The sequence below is a fragment of the Gymnogyps californianus genome, chromosome 1 (genome assembly GCF_018139145.2).
Source record: "Gymnogyps californianus isolate 813 chromosome 1, ASM1813914v2, whole genome shotgun sequence".
Lineage (NCBI taxonomy): Eukaryota > Metazoa > Chordata > Aves > Accipitriformes > Cathartidae > Gymnogyps > Gymnogyps californianus.
The window spans coordinates 75,855,637-75,878,934 of NC_059471.1; the positions used below are offsets into that span (position 1 = coordinate 75,855,637).

At 40.1% G+C, this 23,298-nt stretch overlaps 1 protein-coding gene across 1 annotated transcript; it reads right to left on the reverse strand.

The window, feature by feature from the left end:
* Positions 1-3,634: 3,634 nt before the first annotated feature.
* LOC127029068 (interleukin-5 receptor subunit alpha-like) lies at positions 3,635-22,089 on the reverse strand. Its single transcript, XM_050914871.1, has 10 exons — positions 21,987-22,089; positions 21,480-21,634; positions 21,198-21,345; positions 20,516-20,624; positions 20,243-20,430; positions 16,163-16,299; positions 11,880-12,024; positions 7,819-7,906; positions 6,151-6,241; positions 3,635-3,751 (listed from the first exon to the last, which is right to left on the reverse strand). The coding sequence occupies exons 1-10, from the start codon at positions 22,087-22,089 to the stop codon at positions 3,635-3,637; spliced, it is 1,281 nt and encodes a 426-aa protein (XP_050770828.1).
* Between the last annotated feature and the right edge of the window lie 1,209 nt (positions 22,090-23,298).

Genomic DNA, 23,298 nt, shown 5'->3' on the forward strand with positions numbered 1-23,298 from the left:
AAGTCCCTGTGTGCTATATGTACTTGGCAGAAGTGGGGACTTGGAGTTGAAAGCATAAAAATAGCTGATCATGATGTATCACAGGGCTTTACAATCCAGACAAAGGGATTTTGACTCCAGAGCCCTCTGCACATGTGTAAGTGGGGAGGAAGAGTAATCTCTCTATGTGCAATGCACTGCCCAGTGTCTCATCAGGTTGGGCCACTTCAATAGCAGAAGGTGAAATCTTATACACAGCAGCTTCATTCACAGGTAAGGTGAAGGCAAGCGCTTCATTCACAGGAGCAAGCCAGCTGAGCTGAGTAAGATTTTCATAGAATCACAGAATAGTTTGGGTTGGAAGTGACCTTTAAAGTTCATCTAGTCCAACCTCCCTGCAATGAGCAGGGGCATCTTCAACTAGATCAGGTTGCTCAGAGCCTCGTCCAGCCTGACCTTGAATGTTTCCAGGGATGGGGCATCTACCACCTCTCTGGGCAACCTGTTCCAGTGTGTCACCACCCTCATTGTAAAAAATTTCTTCCTTATATCTAGTCTAAATCTACCCTCTTTTAGTTTAAAACCATTACCCCTTGTCCTATCGCAACAGGCCCTACTAAAAAGTTTGTCCACATCTTTCTTATAAGCCCCCTGTAAGTACTGAAAGGTCTCAATAAGGTCTCCCCAGAGCCTTCTCTTCTCCAGGCTGAACAACCCCAACTCTCTCAGCCTGTCCTCACAGGAGAGGTGTTCCATCCCTCTGATCATTTTTGTGGCCCTCCTCTGGATCCACTCCAACAGGTCCATGTCTTTCCTGTACTGAGGACTCCAGAGCTGGATGCAGGACTCCAGGTGGGGTCTCATCAGAGCAGAGTAGAGGGGCAGAATCACCTCCCTTGACCTGCTGGCCACACTTCTTTTGATGCAGCCCAGGATACGGTTGGCGTTCTGGGCTGTGAGCGCACATTGTCGGCTCATGTCCAGCTTTTCATCTGCCAGTACCCCCAAGTCCTTCTCTGCAGGGCTGCTCTCAATCCCTTCATCCCCCAGCCTGTACTGATACCAGGGGTTGCCCTGAACCAGGTGCAGGACCTTGCACTTGGCCTTGTTGAACCTCATGAGGTTCACATGGGCCCACTTCTTGAGCTTGTCCAGGTCCCTCTGGATGGCATCCCGTCCCTCAGGCGTGTCAACCGCACCACTCAGCTTGGTGTCATCTGCAAACTTCCTGAGTATTTTGTATATACTTAAGTGTTTATTGCCATACTGAGGATCGTACAGTTTTGGTTTCAGATAATTATATTTCTTTATGTATATATTGCACATTGATCCACTATTGGAGAATAGGTCTAGGATAGATTTAGAATAATATTCTTATTTTAAGGAAAAATTATACCATTTTATAAACAAATTGGTCAAGTGTGTCTCGGAAGGGTCCAGATACTGATTTTTTTATTATCAAATTTGCACTTTAGGATTAATTTTCCATACAATTGATATTATAATATTTTGGTTTATGTGGTGTGTCTCTGGAGGTTGCCATGTGCATGTGGGTGAACTGTGTGTATTGACTGAAACTGAGGCCTCTTGTAAGCAAAGCGATTTTAATCTAAAAGAATTATTTTATTTTCAGGTAAAATAATAAAATTACTTTAATCTATAGGTTCTCTGTCTTATTTTAAATCCTGGCACTGGTTTTGGGCTTCAAGCACTGCAAGCCAAAACTATATAAAATATATGTATATAAAATATAATATAAGGAACAATATAATATTCACTGTGGCCTGATTTCACTATATGAAGTCTGGATTCCAGATGTGTTTGGCCAATGTGTGGTACTTCTCTACTGCACTTAGCTCACATATGTTCTGATTGTTTCATTGTATCAGTTCTATATCCTCACCAAGAAAGGAATCTGTAAGTTCATGACACTTGTTTTCTAAATGCCTCCTGTAATGATTTTTAACTGAAGTAGTAGTTCTTACCCCCTTGAGAAAACATGTCTGGACCATGGCTGATGGGATAAACTGCCTTGTCAACCCGCAGAGATGGTGTCTAACCATCCAAGAGAAAAATGAGCATGTTGATTGCGGGTTTTCCCATCTCCACTCAGGACAGAGAAGGAGACATTACAGGAGTCATCATTACTGAAACTTGATTCAGGACCTGATATCTACCATTCACCTTCTCCCTGATGATTTGCGTAGGCATGAGGCTGACAGGTATGGAGGGAAGAGCACTGATGTTCAAAGGTAAGGCCACCTTTACCTTCTGTAAAAAATACAATGCAATAGGAAAGGTAACACTACTTAGTAAAGTTGATTGTTTTTTCCTGAGGTTATGAACTTGATCTTATGGCAAACAAAGTCAATGATAGTGCTTTTGTTCAGGCATCTCCAGCTTGGGTTCTTGAGATGTTACCAGCCATTCTTAGTACTAAAGGAGAAAGTGTGCAGTCTTCTCCACTGTCGTGAGGGAGACATTTTACCAAAAAAAGCATATACAGGTGAATCAAAACTCTGCACAAAAGTGTATCTTATAAACTGAATGTTTCAAAAGCACAAACAAAAGTTTTATATTATCCTCTATAATAATACAAAAGATGTTATTTCAAGTGTAACCAAATATTTCCTTCAAGCAATATTATTTTGAACATGAAGAAGTTTTACCAGTAATGAAAGCAAGAATTTTCTAGGTAGCTTCCAAACCTTCCAAAAAATTAGGTCCATCATTTATTTGTATTTCCCACCTACAAAAAAAGTCTACAGAAACGTCTTCCTTGCAAAATCAAGGCCCTATATTCCTTCTTTTGTAGTGAAATAAATACCATCTCAACTAAGAGTTAAAATAGTCTGCCCTGGTTGTGTACCTCAAAACGAACTGGCATGGCTCACCACCTCATGGAAATGGCAAGAAAGATTTCTTTAAAAGGACAGGGAAAATAAATAGCAATCGTTGGTCAGTTCTGAACTTTAAATTCTCTGAGTTATACTTATTTAAACAATCACAATACATCCGAAAACTTTGTTTTCTTTACCTTGTCTAAAGTTTTCTCCTTTTACTAACTGCAAAGGAATATAGTCCATCACATTAGAAGACCTTACATCTTCACATATGACTCTTCTTTCTGGTTGATGTCTTCTTACACCATGCAGTGCCTCAGAAAGTGATTTTTTTTGGAGCTTTAGAGAACCCTTGTGAGCTTCTGCTGCTGTTTCCAGAAACATTCATTGCTTCCATCATTTCTTATGACCACTTCAATCAGATGTTGAATAGCTAGTATGACATTTGTATGAACAGCCAGTCTTCAAAGGCATTGATCTATCAGACAGTACTTGGAAGCTACTGCAGCATCATGAAACACTAACTCTAATTCCATTTTAACCCAAGTGGACCTCAATATTAGATCATATTGTCTGAGGTGCTGTAATTTTACTGGGCTGAAGATCAGTAGTAGTTAGAGACAAACTGCAAGATACTGCTTTGCCTTTGTGATCCAAAGCTCATTTTAAGAGTTGCATAATGTCAGAGCTCAAAATACTTCAAATTATTGGGCTCAGACAAACTCCAGTACCAGCCATACTTAGATCTGTCAGAATATTGTCCACCTCACAGAAAGGTAATTCTTGCATGCAGATTAAAAAGCATATCATCCCTACAGGTCTTCAGATTCCTTCAAACATTTCTGTTGTTGAACTTTCTCATCTCTGTTCTCTTCTGGTATTCCCATAGTAACCCCTGAGTGCATCTCCATTTGCATTGACATTTGTTTCTGTTGGATAAAAATTACATTATGCACAACATCTGCATTCAATGGTATTACAAATTCTGAATAGCGTTGAAAGCATGCTACTTATTTGGTGTATCTGGGATTAGTACAGATTACGTACTCTGTCATGTAACTGGAATACAGAGATCATAAGAGTTACTCTCTCAGTCTAAAAGTTGCTCTCAGGCAAATTTGCTTAGTTGTTCTGAGCCCTAATTTTGTTGCTTGTCGCCCTCCAGGATGATATGACTATGTACCTAAGCTTTATGTCAAAGTCACAGTCTAGCTTTCAGGGTTTATATTTATTTGTTGGATAAAACAGATGATTATCTCAGCACCATTCTCCACAGTCTTCTTAACTCTTACAGTATGTCCAAAGCCAATGTCTTTGCTATTTCAGGTGTCAGCAATATTTGAGATACTGATACGTTGCATATGTTTTATTCAATTTATCTTTTCTAGAAGTGCCATCAACAGTCATCTCAGTCACTTGTTGTAATTATCTAGACAGTAATTACACAGCTATGCTGAGGTCTTCCTGTCAAAGGTATATTCAGTGTTTGTAACAGTTTGGGGACAGAAATCTCTTCTTTCTCTGTTAGTGATATTAAATGTATTTTTTGTGGTGGTCATTGATTGCTGCGATTTTTTATTTATGTATTGAATACGAAGACCCCTAAATAGAAGTGTATGCAGTTCTAGGGTGGAGGGAGATACAGAATGTAAGTTTGATGGTGATGATTTTATCTTTACATTCTGCCAGTCCGTATGTGATGGCCACAAGGGGTATTATTAGTTAATTTGCACACCATTACTTGTGAAAAGGGTGCCAAAGGATTTTTGCACAGAAAAGGTGGTAAATATGGCATCTTTTGGGTCAAAGTTGGTCAAATAATTTTGGCCAGAAGTGTCATAGAAATGACTTTGAATCTTGAGAATAAAGAGACTTGGCTTCACTCCAGTTCTGGAGCTCTTGGGCTTTTCTTTTCTGAGAAGATGACTGTAAAGAAGAAGAGGAGCACAGACTGCTCTTGGGAGCCAGCCCAAGGCTTGTGGAATGAACTCCAGGTGCAAGTTCAAAACACTTCACTCTTGTCATTTGTAATATGATTATATAGCATACGCACATCAGTTTTTCCATAAATTTGTCTTTGAGAAGGTAAAATAAAACAAAACAACCCATACCTCTTGCCTCACAATTCAAATTGTGATTCATGAATTGAGATGGTCCATGGTTTCTGTCAGAATTTGCAATCATGTAGGTATATTTATACAAAAAACAAAACACAATATTGGAAGGCATACATTTTTCCCCTGGGAGAGAAGATGGCATAACAGCTCACATCATTGGTAATTGTTAGTTACGTTGCTGAATGCACTACTAGAAGATATTTCAATATTGCAGTGTAAGTACAATAATAAAGGAGGACAGAGTAAAATTAATAAAAATCCTGCAGAGGCTCTGAGCAAATGTTATGAGTACACAGGATGGAGAAAATCCTCATTACAGTTTTCTACTTCAGTGATGTTTCCCCTCCAAAAAAACCCATAGTTTGGGCACACCTGCACCTTCTCATCATGTGTTGCAGGAGAAACAGGTGAGAGGCAATCTTACCATGCCTCCTGGAGCACAGTTCACTGTGTAGGTTCACTGGAGTTATAGGGATCTAGACCACTGCCTGACTAGCACATTTTTCCCTCTAACTCACACAATGACAGACAACGATAAGAAGCATTGAATGTGCCAGCCAAGGAGCTCCATTAATGGTAGCCACACAAATATTCCAAATATTTATTTTCTGTTTTGCCCAGTTGACTAAAGACCTGTAATTTGCCATGAGATAAGCTAGCATCTGAACTTATAGCACATCAGCTCTTCCAAAGTAAACACCTCTGTACATGGTTTTATCCAGCAGCAGGTGCACAGTTGGGGTAGTTTATGTTGCATGCATTGTGGAGCCTCCTCTTATTTGCTATAAGAATGTGCATGTTTACTACAACATAGCCAATGACTTGCAGATGTCCACAAAACCTTTCCCTTTGATAACTTGCCCACATGCTTATACATGTAATATCCCATAACTGACTATTCTGCAGGTAGTCAGGGTGATCGCTCCTTAAAATGTTGGCCCATTGAGTGTGGATATGCTGAAACGCTTCGAGGCACACTAGAGATTATACTCCCCTGAGGATTTTCTCCATCCTGTCTACTGAGATCATTGTCCTGTAACCTCCACAAGCTTTCTGTTCTCTTCAGGCTTCACTACAAACATTGTGCCTATCTTTTTCCCAGTTTTCCTTAAAAATGACCTGCTGCTCCAAATGTAATGTTGTACCATTCCGACTGCAAGTAATATCACTCATGTCAATGTAGTGAGAGAAAAAAGACAGACACACACTACCTGGTGGTGAGTCTCATCTGCAGCTAACCAGGTTTTGATATTATCTGAAGGATGTGGAACAGGCATGGTTATAACTTCCAGGCATCTATACCTACAAGAGAGTGATACAGACACGCAACTATTAAATGTCTGCAGGAACAGATCAGTCAATAATGCTTTGTAATAGGTACACCAATTAGACAGACATCTACCATTTCTAAAGCCATTCTACCCTTCTTTGTTTCACTGCAGACATTTTTCTCAACGTTTTTCCCAGCTCTTCTTCAGCCTAACTGGTTTTTAGCCTGCTAGAGATTTAAAAGAACTGTATGGATATGCACAAACATATGAATTCCAAGCAAAGTGAGAGCTTGTGGCATGTTACTCTGTCTATAGCTAAAAAATTACTCCTATATGTGCTTTTCATAATTAAAAATATTGCCTATAAAGTGTGTTAATCAAAGAAAGAAACATCGGATGACAAGGAGCAGGCATAGCATCGGAAACATCTTTTAACTCGTTTGCTGAGGTCTAGCAGAATTAAAGTTTAAGTGTGAGTGGTGTCTGCACAGAACCATGAAAACATTTTGTTTCATCACAAAGGATTATCTGTTGGTTTTGAGTACTATGTAAATTTCCCACTGAAAAGATCTACCAGCTGAATTGTTCTCTTGAGGCCAGAGTCACTCCTCATGATTTGACCAGAATATTGTTTTATGTTTAGATGCAGATGGCTTTCAGTGACATGTTTTGTTTGCCCCAGGGGAAACTTTTTATTCTGTATTTTTATATTAGCTCTTTCATATCTATAGTTCCTTGAGTCTTTGTTTACTGAAAGATAGACCACATGATAACTTCTTTTATCCTAATCAGGAATAAAATTTAGTCATTAATTAAATAATCAATTTACTTTTAACAGAGGTTCTATTTACATACTGCACCTTCCAAATATTAAGGCATCTTGAGTTATCATCCTATCCTGAACAAGTTTATTTTCCAGTCCAAGAAAGCCTTCTCTGACATGTCAATAGGAAAGCTATGTAGCCAGGCAGAAAAGTAGTGGCATGGAGGCAGTCAGCTACATTAGTTGTTGGTGGGTGTAGGACCACTACTATTACTTTACTGTCCTAATAGTACTAAAAGTACAGCAAAGCAAATTCCTTCCGTCAGCCTGACTTTCCTTTTTTGTTTATTTCTTGTAAACAGTCCAGCTTAGAGTAAAAGACTGCTCTTGGTAATATCTATGGATTATGAAATGAAATTGGGGAACATGGCAAATGCAGTTCATCTTTGGCATGATTAACATTGGTGGCCCTGAATGCAGGACCTGCAAAAGCATGGGGTAAAGTCACACTGAGGGTAGAGAGGCAGCAGTCAGAGTAAGATGAAAGAATGTCATTTATAGTGGCAGAAAGACATCTGAGAGTAGGGTGTGAGACTGGAGCTCCAGGGACTGTGATGGGGGCTGTGAGATGACTGTGATAGGACTCAGTATCTTACACTAGGTCTTAACAGCTAGAACTCCTTTGTTAGAACAATAGTTGGAAATGCACAATTAACTGCTTCTTGTAAACATAATTTATCTGAAAAGATCTGTGTTTTACTTTAATCCATTGTATGGTTTGTTTACCCTCACCCTGACCTCTCTTCCACCAGAAATTTATACTACCTTCCAGAAATGTACAGTACCTTCTACATGCACATATCAGCAAACCTCCAAGGAAAATCAGGAGACAAAACAACGTGAGGCTCAGCAGCATGACGTCCACTGTCTTTTCTTAAAAAGAAGAGGGAAAAGTAATGTTAATAATGTGGGAAAAGGTAGTTCATAAATGAATGAATTATATATTGACTCATAAATATTGCACTATTCCTGAACTGCCACAGATTTAAAGAAACATTCCCTGGAGCTTTTTTTAGGGGAAACAGGGACTTCTGACTTCAGCACTGTTCCTTCCTCCTCCTTCTAGCCCTCAGCCTTGCTGCTGCCTTGATCCAGCACTTTCCCTTGCTTCCTCTGCTCCAGCAGACTCCACCCCCTCCTTTCCCTGGATTTCTGCTCTCATATACTGGGCATGGCCTGTCCTGCCACTGGATACTTCCATCCAGCCTTGATTCCTCTGGATATCAAACCCTCTGTCCATCTGCTATTGACACTCCTGCTGCCGCCGCAGCTGCTTCTGGATTCCTGCTGTTGCCACCTCCAATCTCCACACACCATGAGCCCCCTGCCACTGCCTCCTCACCCCTTCACAGCTGTAACTGGTTTAAGGCAAAATGAAAATAAAAGCTTTTTGTTGAACAAGATATTCTCTTTGACTCAAGAAGCAACATTTGGTTTTCGTTATATTTAGCTTTTTTAACCTTGCTAGGCATAGTCCTAAAGAAATGCCAGCAATACATATTTATACTGTTCAACATATACTATTGCTCTGTACCTTGCATTCCTTCCTCCAAAATACCCAAAATATCAAAATACCAATGTCTTTGGTTGACACAAAAAGATAGTTCTGGCAAATTTTATTTTTTGTTTAATAACTAACTTTAGAACTACAGCTAGTTTGGATTGCTTTGAACTAAGTACTTTGAAGAAAAACAGGCAGGAACAGCTCTTAAAATGTTAATAGTACGAGGCCAGTTAAACAGTGGGTTTAGGATCAATCTAGATCAAATTCAAAGAACAAAAGAATTGAACAAAAGTTCCTAGTTTGAACCCATCTGTAGTTTAAACCAAGGATATTATGAATTTCCACAAATTTGATATGAAACCAAGAAAAAACTCACAACTTTCTGGGCAGAACTGCGTATAAGAATAATGTTTATGTTCTGCTAAAATACAAAACTATTCTTTATTCACTTTAAGATGAAAGGGGAGTTTTTCCCTTCTTGTCTTTTGAGATGAGGGTTCAGAAAACATATTCTGAACAAGCTCTGGACTGCATAGTAGAAATTCTTTTGTCTGAGGTAATTGTTCTGCATCATTCTGCTAACCCTGTATCACGTAAACACCCAGGAGAAGAGGAAGCAGTGGTCTTTGCATCAGCCGAACCACAAAGAGGTTTGCTTCTCTTGCTTTCTTACTTCATGCATTTTGGAAAGGAGGAAGAAAAAGAAGCAAATATATTCTTTTAGGTAGACCATTTTATGGTGTGTTTTCTTCAGATGTAAATGCTTAAACTTAGTCACAAATAACAGTACTTTGAAACCAAAACAAGTGGCTTGGTTTGCAAAAATGCAGAACACCTCTGAATTACTATTAACTTCAAAGCAATCTATGAATGCTCAGCAGCTCTAAAAATTAGACCAATTATTTCAAGTTTCTATATATGAATAAAGCTGATTAAACATTTCTTTTTTAGCAGAAAGTTTCTGTACTAAACAGCTCAGTTCAGTTTAAATTGTGGTTTTTTTCAAGGGCATATGCTAATTCCAATAGAGAATGAATGTGTTTCCCATGAGAAAATTAACAAATTCTTTTCATGTCAAAGGAACATTTCAGAACAAATATTTTAGTTATGTTTTGAATTATGTTATTTCATTTTGATGTTTCAGCTTTTTTAAATGCAGGCTGAAATGTCTCTTAAAAATGCATTCTTAAAGAAATGTAGCATATTTCCTAGATAAAACATTGGAATGTCATGCAGAAGCAAACAAAAAGCAGGTCATTGCACGCTCCTTCAAGACTTTCAGCAGAAAAATTGACACATTCCAAAATGAAAATACCGAATGGATGTTTTTCCTGTCAGGTTACTCCACAGAAAGATTCAATTTTTTCAATTCACTGTGTCTATGAAATTAGGTACGTGACTTTCGTGGAGTTACCATGAACGATACTGCTAATACCAGGGAGTTTTTTTAATCTAGGCAGTATTAAAATGCACTTCATAATGTCCACTTATACATGTTCCCAGTTAGAAGCAAACAAAATAATTTCAATGGAATACAAAATAAAATGGACAGAAAACTTTCTCTAGGCATCAAAGGAGATATTTAAAGAGGTTTGCCTGAGCATGTGACCCCTCAATGTAATATACTCATAGATTCCTTTTATAAAAGCCACTGATCCTCTCTGAGTACAGGAAGGAAGAAGGGTAATTACTGCATCACATGAACTTGTGCATATGTGCAGTATGCTCCGGGGGTAAATCAACATGCTGCACTGAACACATGCAGCTATTACAGCTTATATGCAATGGTGGTCTTGTCCACCATAAACTTTTCTGAAGTGGAGGATACATGCTGTGATTGTTCAGCCTCAACAACAGCTGTAGCGGAAGCTTGGAAAGCAGCAGTGTTGAAAACAGTTGAAGGAGAGTTGCAGCTGCTGAGAGCAACGTTTGGTAGGCTGGAACCAGGACGAGTGACTGTTCAACTCTATTTCCTTCTTCTGGTGAAAGGCTGGCAGGGAGCGAGTAAATCTACATTCCCCCACCAGGAAAAGCCTTTCTAATTTCCCCTCCCTCCACTGTCTACACATCAGATGTGTCTGGCCTGACACCAGGCAGACCCCTCTGCTGGCCATGCTACAGTCCTAGGCTCTCTCTGTCTTCAGTGAGAAGAAAAAAGCATCTCCAAAGGGCAATTCAAGTCTCTGATGGCCTGAAACATGTTCTCTCCTTCACCACAGTGAGCACGTGGAGCAACTGGGTTTCTCTCTCATTTGAAATGAAATGAATGAATCCGGGCCAACAAAGATGGCAGCTGAGATGTGCCAGCAGACCAGTGGGATGTGGTAAGGCATCTGGTAGAGTAGGCAAGCGACATCCTATAAACTCTATAACTGAATTTACATTAAATCCATTGCAAAAATAATAATGTCTGGCCTTGTGTTTCCCGTGTCTTCAGATAAATACGTACTTGAAGCTCAATAGATCAAAAAGATATATTCCAAAATACACTGTCTGTTGCATTAAATAAAGATATTTGTCTTGTTTTGGTTTACTACCAATAGTATTGTACTTTTTTTTTGCATGTCAATGTACGGAGACAAGTCTATGCACCAGTTTCTTTCCATAAATCTAGCGTCACTCCATTATACTACTTCCCCTTTACCTAACCTGGTATCAGGAAGCTGCTGCATGTGGAGGCATTTTTCTCATCACGGAAAGCACAAGTTTCCCTTTTTAGCACACGAATGTTGAAATCTACTCATAGGAAGTGAAGGAAAAGTATTACAAGGCTCTTGTTTAATTTGTGATGAAGTGAGCTGTAGGGGCCAGAGCACACATATTTAAATGAGAGCTAAACCGTTTCCTACCTCTGTCAGATAAGAAATTATACCCCTGATGCAGTAAAAGAAATGTTAGACTTAGCCTTTAAGGACTATGTGATTTGATGAATGTTATGACATTTGTGGGTTTCTTGGCTTACTAATTCCAGTTGAAAGCATTTGTAGAGATGCTTGAGCTGTCCATTGCAGGGCAGTCAGAGGGGTGTTGTGAGCTGTTCGTCTGCTGACCATTATTGTTTTCTAGAGGCTGTCAAGAGTCAGATGTAATTTACCTCAGGAGAACAGCCCTGTGCTAGACTGCCTTAGGAAGAAGAAAGTAGAACGCATTAGACCAAGGACTGCCTTTCCCTACAGCACCTAGAGCTGTGTGAGCCTTGTGCGTGCCATGAACCTCTAGATACTGTTATGGTACAATAATACAGCAAGGAGAAGAACAGATGCAATAATGAAGTAAATATGTTGAACAGTAATAACATATCTAATGATAACGGTTTTGAATAGTAAATACATGATAACTTACCATCATGAATAAACACTGGTTCACTCCATTCACTCCAAATCTTGTTTCTTATACATATTTCTTTCTTTACCCTCACTTGTGCTGCACATTTGTTTGCTGGCTTATGAAATGGATACTCATATTTCTCTGCAGTTACATCGACAATCTATTAAGATAGGTTTAGGAGGTTATTTTAGGTGATTTCACATTGCAGTTAAAACAGATATAAATCTAGGGATGTCAAATACTATTATTTACATCTCTAACCTAGTAGGAAGGGATTTTTGGAACAAGTGTTTATGTCCAGACACAATCTGACTCTTACATGGCATGTGTTAAAACTCAGGACTGAAAATGAAGAAGACCCTGCAACTGATAAGATGGAAGGAGGTATCAGCTGTAGTAGAACAGTAAGAATTTGAAAACACTGATTCCCATTTCATTTTTTATCACATCAAGTGTAGGACAAATACAGTAACTATGAAACTGCAAGTTTCAAGGGTTTGGTATGGATAGTGTGCTATACTTGTTTGCCTGGTAGTGTAAAATGTTGCATTTTTCAGCTGACTGGTGGTGAGGGATGCCCATTATTTTTGTGACTATCTTGAAACATCTTTAATTGTGCCTATAAAAGAAAGCACGTCACTTCAAAAGATCAAGCCCACACAAGGAGTGTCAGAGTTTAAAACAGAGGGAGCTCTAAATCATTCATCACTTTTGAAAACTGAAGCCAACTTCTGTAAATAAACAATGCTAACAATTTAAGAAGGAACAAAAAAGAAAGCAGGAGAGAAAACTCCTGCTTATAAAAATTAAAAATAACATTAGGAAGTCGCAAAGAAGTGAAAAGTATGCACCTCAGACACAGAGGGGCCCAGAATCTTTGCATCTTTGGTATTAGGAAAACACGATGAGGTAGTACTATAAGGCCAACTTTAAGAAAAGGTGATCTGCTCTCCTCATACTAACTGGTGTGGTGTGGATTTGACCCTGTGTACCACGCCATTTCTTTCTCTTCCTTCACGCTCTTTAAGACCTTTCCAGATCTGGTGCCAAAAATAGGTCCAAAAGTTCACATGTTAAGTTTTTCAAAAGTAAGTAAATATGGGGGAAAGTCCTTGGGCTTTCAAAAGCAAACTGCAAATGACTATGAGGGTTAAGTGCTAACCAAATGCTGTGCCTGAAAATTTCTTCCTAAGGAGCCAGTAATAAGCTTATGTCATCACAGGAAATTTCCAAAATGCAGGACTGAAAGACTTCTTACAAAAAGATGTAGGCCACCTTCTGGCAGTTACGATGCGCAGCAACTTTCAGTCACATCTACCCAGAGCATTTGCGGAGGGTATCTAATCCATTGTCGGTAACTCTATGCAAAGCCATCCCCAAGCAGCCTCAGAAACCTGTTCCCATGCTAGACTTTCCTTGGAATTAGGACACCTTTCCTTTAAACTTTTAGCCTACATTTTCCTTGCTTTGAATTTAGCCAGTCACTTTTTATCCTACTCACAAGCTGGCATAGGTAAGTATGATCCCTATGCTCTTTTATTTACCAGAAGATTGTTAACACAAGTTACACACCTTTACTCTAGACTATGATGTCCCTCAGTCTTCCACTCCTAGAGCACGTTTTCAAAGCTTATGCTCATTTTGATAAGTCTTACTGATGTTCTCTGAACTTTTTTTCATCATATTTATATTTTGTGGTGGTGCCCAAAGCACAATTTGAAACTTCAGGTGAAACTCAGTAGCTAGAAGGGCAAATTAGTCACAACCTACATCTTACATGTGACATGCCTGTCATATATACTTGAGTTACATTTGACCTTTTTGTAATAGCATGGAATGATTGACTCACTTTGTGATTCAGTGTAATCCACAGGCCTTTTTTCTTCTGCATTGCTGCCTACACGTTAATTCCTTATTTTGTGTTGGCACATTTGACCTGTACTTCCTAATCATAGGATTTTCCCTATTACTGAATTTTGGCTTGTTGATTTCAGACTTACCCCACATTTCAAATTCTTATCTTGTTTCCCATGGTACTTACCAACCCTTCCTAGCTTCCAGTCACCTTCAGACTTAGCTCCCTATTTTTAAGCTTTGTCGATCTGTATCACAGTATTATTTGTGCGCATAAGTATTCAGTAAGTCATCTCTTGACGTATTCAGAATAAATACATATAGTCTCATATATTTTAATCTTTATACTCTTACCTGTTCTTCAACAAATATCTACAAGCCTGCTTACGGATACCCTAATACCTCAACCCATTAAATCTCTGTGACAGTGATTAAGACCTTGCTTTGATCAGGAAACAAAATCTCAAGCTTGCTCCATTCTTCTCCCTCCTGTGTCTCCTGTAATACTGCTGCAGTTTTCTTCCTTAACTTGTCTCCCCCCCTGCCATTTTGTGCTGCTTGGCTAGGTAACTACCATTTTAATCATTACTAGCTTTGACACGGATTCTCCTCAAATCTACCTTAACGTCCCCCTCACTTAGCTGGTGCCCTCATACGTCTTTTTTTGTTGTTGCTGCAGCTGCCTCTCTCCTGTCTTCCCAAATGATCCCAGCTGTGGAAAAAAAAACCCATGATTTTCCACTGCTGTAGGTGTTTATTCACTTCTATGCCCCAATCATTTTTCTTTGCTTTCCTCTCCTATGTTTATATCCTGCAGATGTGTACAAAGCAGAGGAGCAGCTGTATAAGACAAGGAAAATAAAAGAGGTTTATTCCATTTAAGTAAAGATGCTGGACTATTTTATGTATTTGACATTTCCTTCCAGAGAGTGGAAGGTCTTAGGAAGCTGGAAACAGGGGCTGCAGGGGCCATATGAACACTGTGGATTGCAGGATCCCCCTGCTCACCTTGGGCACATCCCAGCTGTGCAGCGGGAGGGGACCCCTTACCCCCAGCCCTCCCCGCTTCCACCTCCCTTGCTCTGAGTCTTGAAACAGGAAGGAAATCTGTGTGCATGGGCAGGAAGGGATCAGAAGGGCTCCAGCACGATGCTGAGCAGGATACCAACAATCCAGTGTGAACCTCCCTTGCTCCCTCTGCTCGCTGCCTTTAGTGATTAGGAGCTTTGTGAATGGACAGAGACAAGCCCCTGGATGTCTCGGGCAAGGATTTTGAAGTATTAGACTTGGAAATGGTTTAGGGAACGATAATTATTTGCAGAGGTGGCCTAGAAGGAGGCTACCTGTCTGTCTGCTGGAAAAACCTGAAAAGAACTGGGAAGCTTTGGCATGTCCATGTACAGACCTGAGCTCCTTTTCCGCGTGCTGCAATGAGGGAACGTGGGAAGAGCCAGCCCTGTTCTGGAAGCTGCCTAGCAGCATTAGCACTGCGTCTGAATTAATAAACCCTGCTGTAATTTATGAAGATAACATTATGTGATCAATAATGTGTCTACCCCATTGCGCTTCTCGTTTCTACTGTGTCTAACAAAGAGTGGATACATATCAATTTAGTCATATGTTCTTTCAGGGTTTAATTGTCTTTTAAATGTTTGCAGCCAGCTTAGATAGGCCTTTTATTGTTAGAGTACTGTGCATTGACTGAGGTGTGTGTTAACTGAGATTTAGGTTCTTAAACAAAAACACAGCTTCAAAGACAGCTTGAATAAAAATACCAAAGATTCAGAAAATTCACATTCCAATACACATCTGAATTTCATACTTATTGTATTCTGAATTAAGTGCTCGGCTTTCTACTCTTTGGGAGTTCAAATAAGAATCTGCATGAAAACTTTTCAGCTTTTATTTCCAGGTAATGTCAGGTGGCATTTAGTCACCATACAGCATAACCTAAACTATAACACTGTTCTATTTCTTACTGGTAAGACTAAGAGAAGCTGCTGATACACCATGAAAGATTTTTAAATATATATAATGTATGCAAACAACAGGGGTTATTCTTTTAGTGATGTGTGTAGAAATAACAACAACATGGGGTTTTTTTCTTAAAAAACATTATCAAAGTAGCTGCTAAACTTTTTATCAATACTCCTTTTTCTATAACAAAAAAGTCAATAATATATGTGATACTAATGTACAATTCAAATTCAAGATGAAAAGAACAACCAATCCACTTCAATGCAAGCATGACTCTGAAAGACTTCATAAAATCTGTTGATTTTCCATTTTTTACCAGAAAGACAAGAAAAGTTGAATTATTCATGAAAGACCTTGGGATTTCTTTAAAGTCTGTCTGAGTTTTAATTCTGTTAAATTCAAGGGATGCCTAGTTTTTATGGAAGTTATGTTATACAGATTAAGTGTATTACCAAAAAACTGATTACCTTACGATCTGTTATTTTCACTTGATACAAAAAGCATTTGTTACTTGCAGAACCAATAGTAGGTGGGGGTTTCCAGTGAATTTTAATACTTCTGTTTTCAAGGGAAACTGAGACGTTGATCGGTGGGTTCAGTTTCTCTGAAAAAAGAGCACAGAGAGACCTTCTGTACCTCATGCTCTTTCTTGTATTTATGCTGATGGAAAACAAACACAGCACATTAGTCCTTAAAATACACAGCTGACTCTTTTGGAGTTTATCACACCCAAAGAAGGCATTCAGTGAGTGACACATTTTCTTTAAAAGTGCTGCTCACTAAGTGGCATCCATTTCTGTCTCAAAATAAAGAGAGGGAGTCTGTTTTTTTCACGTATCTTTCCAGGGAAGGTAGTGAGGGTGGGCAGGAGGAGCAGGCCCTTTGAGTTCCCTCTCCAGAGTCTGTGTGGGTGCCAAGAAGACCTCCAAGCTGCTACAGGCTTCCTGCCGTGTAGGATACATGTGTCTTGTGGGATACCCCAAGTCTGCCCATAAGCCTGGTAGTATAACTTTGAAAAAAATGGCATTTCATCTCTCACTGAGGGGTTACTGAAGGGGTACCAGCTCCTGGCAGGTCTTATTCAATATATGAAGTTTGCTACAGATGCTTAAGAAATATCTCTCTCTCTCCTGTAAATGAGCAGGCAAGCACTTGCTATGGAGGAAGCAAGATGTGCTTAGGAGATGTAAACAAACAAACAAACAAAAAATCCCCCTCCCGCCACTGTGCTCCAGTCATGAAGTGCAAGGATTGCAATGGCAATGGGGTTTTTTTAGGGAGGGACAAGGTACAGGGTTGGAAGCAAGAGACATTTGGGTTCCCAGGATTTTAGCCTTTGGTTTAGATAAACAAGTCTACAGTTGCTTTCTAGCATGGTGAGTGTTAGGGCACTGATCCTAGGTGTGTGCTGGCGTACTCAAGCAGCCTGAGCCCTCTCCGGCTGCTGTTGCATTGCTGTGAAGGGGGGAACTGCAGCTGGAGTTTTCTGAAAAAGTGTTCCCAGCAGAGGCAGAAGTGCACAGCAAGTCTCTGTGGACAGGGTCAGCAAGGTCTGGGGCAGACATGGTGTGCTGGTTTTGGCTGGGGTAGAGTTATTTTTCTTCATAGTAGCTAGTATGGAGCTGTGTTTTGTGCTGGAGACAGTGTTGATAATTCAGGGATGTTTTCGCTATTGCTGAGCAGTGCTTACACAGAGTCAAGGCCTTTTCTGCTTCTCACACCACCCCACCAGCAAGTAGGCTGGGGGTGCACAAGGAGTTGGGAAGGGACGCAGCCGGGACAGCTGACCCCAACTGACCAAAGGGATATTCCATACCATATGATGTCACACTCAGCATATAAAGCTGGGGGAAGGAGGAGGGAGGGGGGGGACATTTGGAGTGATGGCATTTGTCTTCCCAAATAACAGTTACGTGTGATGGAGCCCTATTTTCCTGGAGGTGGCTGAACACCTGCCTGCCGATGGGAAGTGGTGAATGAATTCCTTCTTTTGCTTTGCTTGCGTGTGCGGCTTTTGCTTTGCCTATTAAACTGTCTTTATCTCAACCCATGAGTTTTCTCACTTTTACTCTTCTGATTCTCTCCCCCATCCCATCACAGGGGGAGTGAGCGAGCAGCTGGGTGACGCTTAGCTGCCAGCTGGGGTTAAACCACAACACATGGCTGCAATGTGGTGCCAGAGAGAAAAGACAGAGAGAGACAGAGGGGGTGAGTGGCAGCATTACTGGTCCATGAAGCCGTTGTGCTTGCTCTAGCAGCTGCAGCTGCATCACCCTGTGTCTCTTCACAGGCGTGTATGTCACACTGGGGTTTCCTTTTTGGCTTTTCTTTTTCGTTCCCCTCCTTGAGAAGTCTCCTCTCTTTGAACAATGATCCCATAAAGTCAGCAAAAGCATTTATACCAGGGCTACCTCAGGCTTGTAAAATTGTTCGTTTCTGCCTGTCCCTGAAGCTGTCAGCAGTGACCAACACTTGCCTTTGAGGGTGGAGGCACACCGTGAGCCATGAAAGACGAGGAGAGTAAGCAGCAGCTTTTTTGTTGTTTTGTCTCTGAAATGCTATTCCCAGAGCATCTCTCCCATCTGTGAGTATACCAAGAGTAGGAAACAATATTCTTTTTGCCCTTTTGTCAGCTGTCATCTGGAAATTTCTTCAGCCCCCACACACAGACAGCCAGGACTGAGTTATTTTTGGGCTGCCTGCAGCACAGGGCGTGCATGAGTCCTGTTTTGTCAGACCATATGTCATGTTACTGGAGGGAAGTTTGGCTTGCAGGGGCTGGTAACTGCAGGACAGTGTACCTCCAGGGCTGTGCAAGGGCTAGGGCTAAGCCCAGCTGGAGGCTTTCCTGTTTAAGAAGGGGAGCCCAGATACAAATGACACTTTTTCATGTGTGTGACCTGAAGGGTGCCTTCTCAGGAGGGAGAAGACAGCCCTGGCTTGCAATGTTGGAGCCTTGCAAGAGTAAGTTCGCTACTTGCAATGTGAAAAACATCCCCTGCAAGCACACTCAGATTTTGCTATGTCCTACCAAAGCTTGGCAATGGGTTTTAGAGACAAGGCGAGCTAATAGGGTTTGTGCCTGCTGCTGAGACAGGAGGGGAAGCTGTTGGCTGAAGCAGCTGCGACTGACGTGCACCCCTGATGATGGCTAAAGATGGCTAAGATGGGAAGGGAAGAAGGGCAGGGAGGAAACGCTGGCAGTCTCGCCTCTGCAAAGAGGAGGCGGTGGCTGCTTTGAGCAGGGGGAAGGAGATCGAGCGGATGGAGAGAGAAGCAGGGAAGAGACAGCCTGCTCCCTCCTACTTATCCCCCCGCTCACTCCTGCACACCCCAGCCCTGTGCTCCCCAGGGAGGCTCTGGGTGGGAAGGTTGCCCGAGGAGTAGCAGAGGAGTGGGAGAAGGCATGAAACTGCAAAGGTGGGGCTGGGCGAGCCCTCAGGAGGTTTTCAGGCAAATTAGAGTAGTTCAGGCATCACCTCTGAACATTACTTGAAAGCTTTTGTTGCTGTGTGAAGCATTTGATCCTAAGGCTGGATGTACTATGGCAGCTCTCTGCTCTGGGGTCTGCGGGTGGGATCAGACCCAGGCAGCCAGTCTGGAAGTGAGCATCTTCCCAGTCAGCTATGAAAACACCTAATACAGTCTTCCTGCAGATTAGTTTCCCTCCCTCCTTTTTTTTTTTGTCTTTTCAGGAAGATCTGATTTTCTTGAAAATGTTTTATTTTGCCAAAACAGAACATCTTGCTTATAGCTGGCTCTGATTGCAGTGTAAATCTTTAGGTAAAGCCAATAATTCTAATGTATTAGAAAAGAATAAATGAGCTCCAACTCAGAATAAATTTTGATAGTTTTGAATGAGTTTTTTGCTATCCCTTGAGTTATGACCGATTCCCATATTATAGGTCTGGAATATGATCAACATGTTCATAATTTAAAAGGTATTTGAATCTGCAGTCTATGCTAAAACTCAGGTGCATTTCTTACCCATGAGATTAATTCAAACTTCCCAGAGAAGTAAGGAAAAATAATTTTATATGATCATTCAAAACTGTCGATAATTAAAAATAACTGTCAAAGTATTTTTAACTGAAAAATGGCATCATAAATAAATAGAAATGTTACTAATGTTTGAGAACATTCATATTCTTAAATTCAGTTATGAATGAGACTTGTGTCAGTTTATGTTCCTTTTTTTAATCACATTTTCTTCAGCACTATTAAAAAAAAGATAGAAAAGAGAAAAACTGGAGAAAAGAATGGTATAATGCTTTTCAAATTCCATTTTCTCACACTATCCTATCAATTTTTTTAAAATGCCAATTATAGATAAATGATATTACATCAGAGAAAAAAATAAAAACCCTTGAGCCATAATCCATTTTGTTTAATCTTTGTATAAAATTCCCAGAGAGATGAATGCATAAAAAGTTAGAATTAGTATTCTGACTTTGTCACACTTCCCTCTTTCCTTTCTTTGCTTTCCAGACCAATGAAATAACCAATAAATGAACTTTTCATAATAGGTCATAATAGACAATACTTACCTATTTTCTGAGGTGTAAAAGCTTTGTAATAAGATAGTCCTCTTGAATTATTTCTCAGATCTCTTACAGTTATGTTTAAATTGATTTTTCTTGATGGTTGGAAACATATTTCTTTCATATGGCATCCAATATTTTTCTTCCTTGCATTTTTTATGTATTGCTGGCATTCAAAATCTTTTCCTACGTGTCTATGAGAAGGAAATATGAGTCTTGTAAATCAAGAACTTAGGTACAAAAACGTGGTTTCATACTTATTTTGCACGAGACCCTTACCTGTATGAAAAAAAGATCTGGATATCTTCAGGAGCTTCTGCTTTAATATGCCAGGTGCAATTGAAAAAAGAAATGTTGTATATGATGCATGAAAGATTCTGAATATATACTGCAACAAAGAAAGGGGAAAAAAAGAGTGATGCTTATTTTACATGGATTTTCTAATAACAACATGACAGTTGCCTTTATAAACCCATTATGTAGCCTTATTTCTAGAAGCGTGAATAAGTGGTAGATGAGAACAAATGGGTCTTTCAGCTTTTTGGACAACGACAACTGAGAAGCACCTCTGCTACTACCACTAAAAGCCTTACTAACCCACTTAAAGAAAAAAACATTCAGAGTAGTAGCTGAAAAGCTCTGCTCTTTTAAGATTTCCTGAAACCAGGTGATACAGAAGGCAGTCTCCAAGAGACATGAGTTGCTAGGGAAAATGGAGAGAGTGGTTGGGTCGTTCTGACATCTTGCTCAGCAGAGCTGGAGTTTTCTGAATCTGAACATGTCTAATAAAGGAAATAATTCTGCAATATCCCAAGGCGTTACGTGTCGTCTTCTTAACAAATCCATACCAAAAAAGTAGCATAAGATAATAATGAGCTTTCAGAAATAGTATGTCTCCAAGTAAGACAGGACATTATCACGAACGCCTGGATGTATTAAAAACACATAAGGAATAGCTCACCTGGAGGTGCCTTGTAAGTAAACTCTGTCCAGCCACTCTCCTTAATTACGTCTTCTGTTTCTTTTGCAAAAAGTTGTGTTTTAACTTTAGCATTAAAACCAGAATGTAAGTCAAGACGTATTATCTTTTTCTGCTCCTGTAGTCTTTCCTAAGAGGAGGAAGAAGAAGTTGCATGAAGGTAGACGGTACTAAGTATTGAAAGGGAAATTATGCAAATTCATCTACTGAATGAAGTAATACATGATTTCACTGTAAACTATGTGTAGCCATTGAACAACTTACTTTCCTTTCATGAGTGGTATTGAAGAATTTATAACTCAAAATATACTTCACAGTGTACTTCTCAGTTTCTTCTTTTGTTAGGTTGTTGTTCCAGGACAGAATGACTCTGGACTCATGCTTGGTAATCCACAGAACATTATGTAGCCCAAGTGCATCTGCAATTACAATGGTATTACATAGAGGAAGAGAGGGCCCACCACTGTGTACACAAGGTATTTGGCTCTCAGCAAGGCTTGCACACCCACTGGCTCTCCCAGGAGTTCAGTTCTTACATGGAGCAGGTGGTTTCTGAGCTCTGTTGAATATGACTGCAGCAGTGAGATTCATTTTTACCTATCTGCAGCTCTGAAAATATTAGATGATTCACTTTTATCTGTCTTGGACACCTCTCCTAGCACAGGTCTCTGTTTCTTTCTATGGGCTGTAGAAAGTGCCTTGAGAACAAGTTCAGATTAGACATTTGGGATGGCTAGCGTAGGATGAGCTGTAACTTAATACTTTACTTACCCACTACAGCTCGTTGTCCACTTGCCAGGCTAGTGGAAAACAGTGTCTTATGCTGGAAAAAACTTAATATCAGCATGATAGGAATTACTGTAACACGTGCCATAGCAAATGCCTTGTGCCACAGGTCTGCAGAAACTGAGAGTCTTTAGTTCCAAGTTTGGTTGAAAAAGCAGTTAGAACATGATGTTTTCATTTTGCATCTGTGAAATAATATGAAACAGTCACTTAACCGCTTAAGTTATGTCCAAAGTATAAGAACTAAATATGAAATGACATATGTTTAATGGGTCTTGTTGATCGGTGCCTTCTATTCCCAGGATGTTTGTGTACCAGCCCACTCTTTAACTGGGTGCCAGGGCCAAAGAGGACGTGTGCCATACTGAGCTGGTTTTGAATGGCAGTACTGCTTAGATTGCAAGGCAAGACCACAGATAGGACACTACTGATACTGAAAGCAGACAGTTTGGATAGGAGCCACCTGACATAAGTTTGGCTGGGTGCAAAACCAGCATCTGTATCTGTATGAGTTATCCAGCCTCTAGTGGCAGTAGAGCAACTGTCACTGCTAGGTTGTGATTTGTGTTACCTGGTTTAGGTATCTGCTTTAGGAGGATATGAACCATAACTATCTGAGGAGAGTTGAATTCTGCCATTTGCAAAAGCAAGTATCAGCAAGAATATATCAGGTGTTTGCTAAATTTGGGATACAGTGAGCAAACAGATTCCACACTGATCAAAGTTGGTTTTAGAAAGACGTAATTGCTGTTTCTCTGCTGGCTGAGTATTCATTCAAAGGTTGCTTTAATGTAAAACAACTTCTGAGACCTTCTGAGTTCTCCACAGAATTAATATGCCTCTGTGTTCAGGGTCCTTCACTCACAAACTAACTGATTTATGTTGGCTCTGATTGTTTTCAATACTAAATTCTCAGACACTCTATGTACGTTATCCAGGGATCAGCAAAAGGACACCTGGAGCCATATCAAAATGTTCACAATACATTGACTAACAAGTGGCACTGGTCATGTAGAGGAAAATGTGTGAATGTTCAGCACATCCAAAAATCTGCAATGAGGTTACCTGGAAAAAAAATATACACATACATGTACACTTATACAAATACATATACAGATTCATTAATAATGCTATTTTGGCACAATGCAGTGAACAAGAGGTCATTTAATGAATGCTGTCATTGTTTACAAAGTGCTATGAAAAATCATAAAAAAATGCTTAAAGGCAGAGATTCCCCCACCTGGTTCATTCTGGTACTGGTCTCAGCTGTAGCAGCAGCAGCAGCAGCTGTAGTATG

Bases quoted from the DNA above. Each gene is read 5' to 3' on its own strand.
- LOC127029068 (XM_050914871.1), bottom strand. From the start codon at position 22,089: ATGGCACGTGTTACAGTAATTCCTATCATGCTGATATTAAGTTTTTTC. The intron at 21,635-21,986 runs GTAAGTAAAGTA...TTGTAATTGCAG, and splicing joins TGGACAACGAGCTGTAGTGG to ATGCACTTGGGCTACATAAT. The intron at 21,346-21,479 runs GTAAGTTGTTCA...TCCTCCTCTTAG, and splicing joins ATACCACTCATGAAAGGAAA to GAAAGACTACAGGAGCAGAA.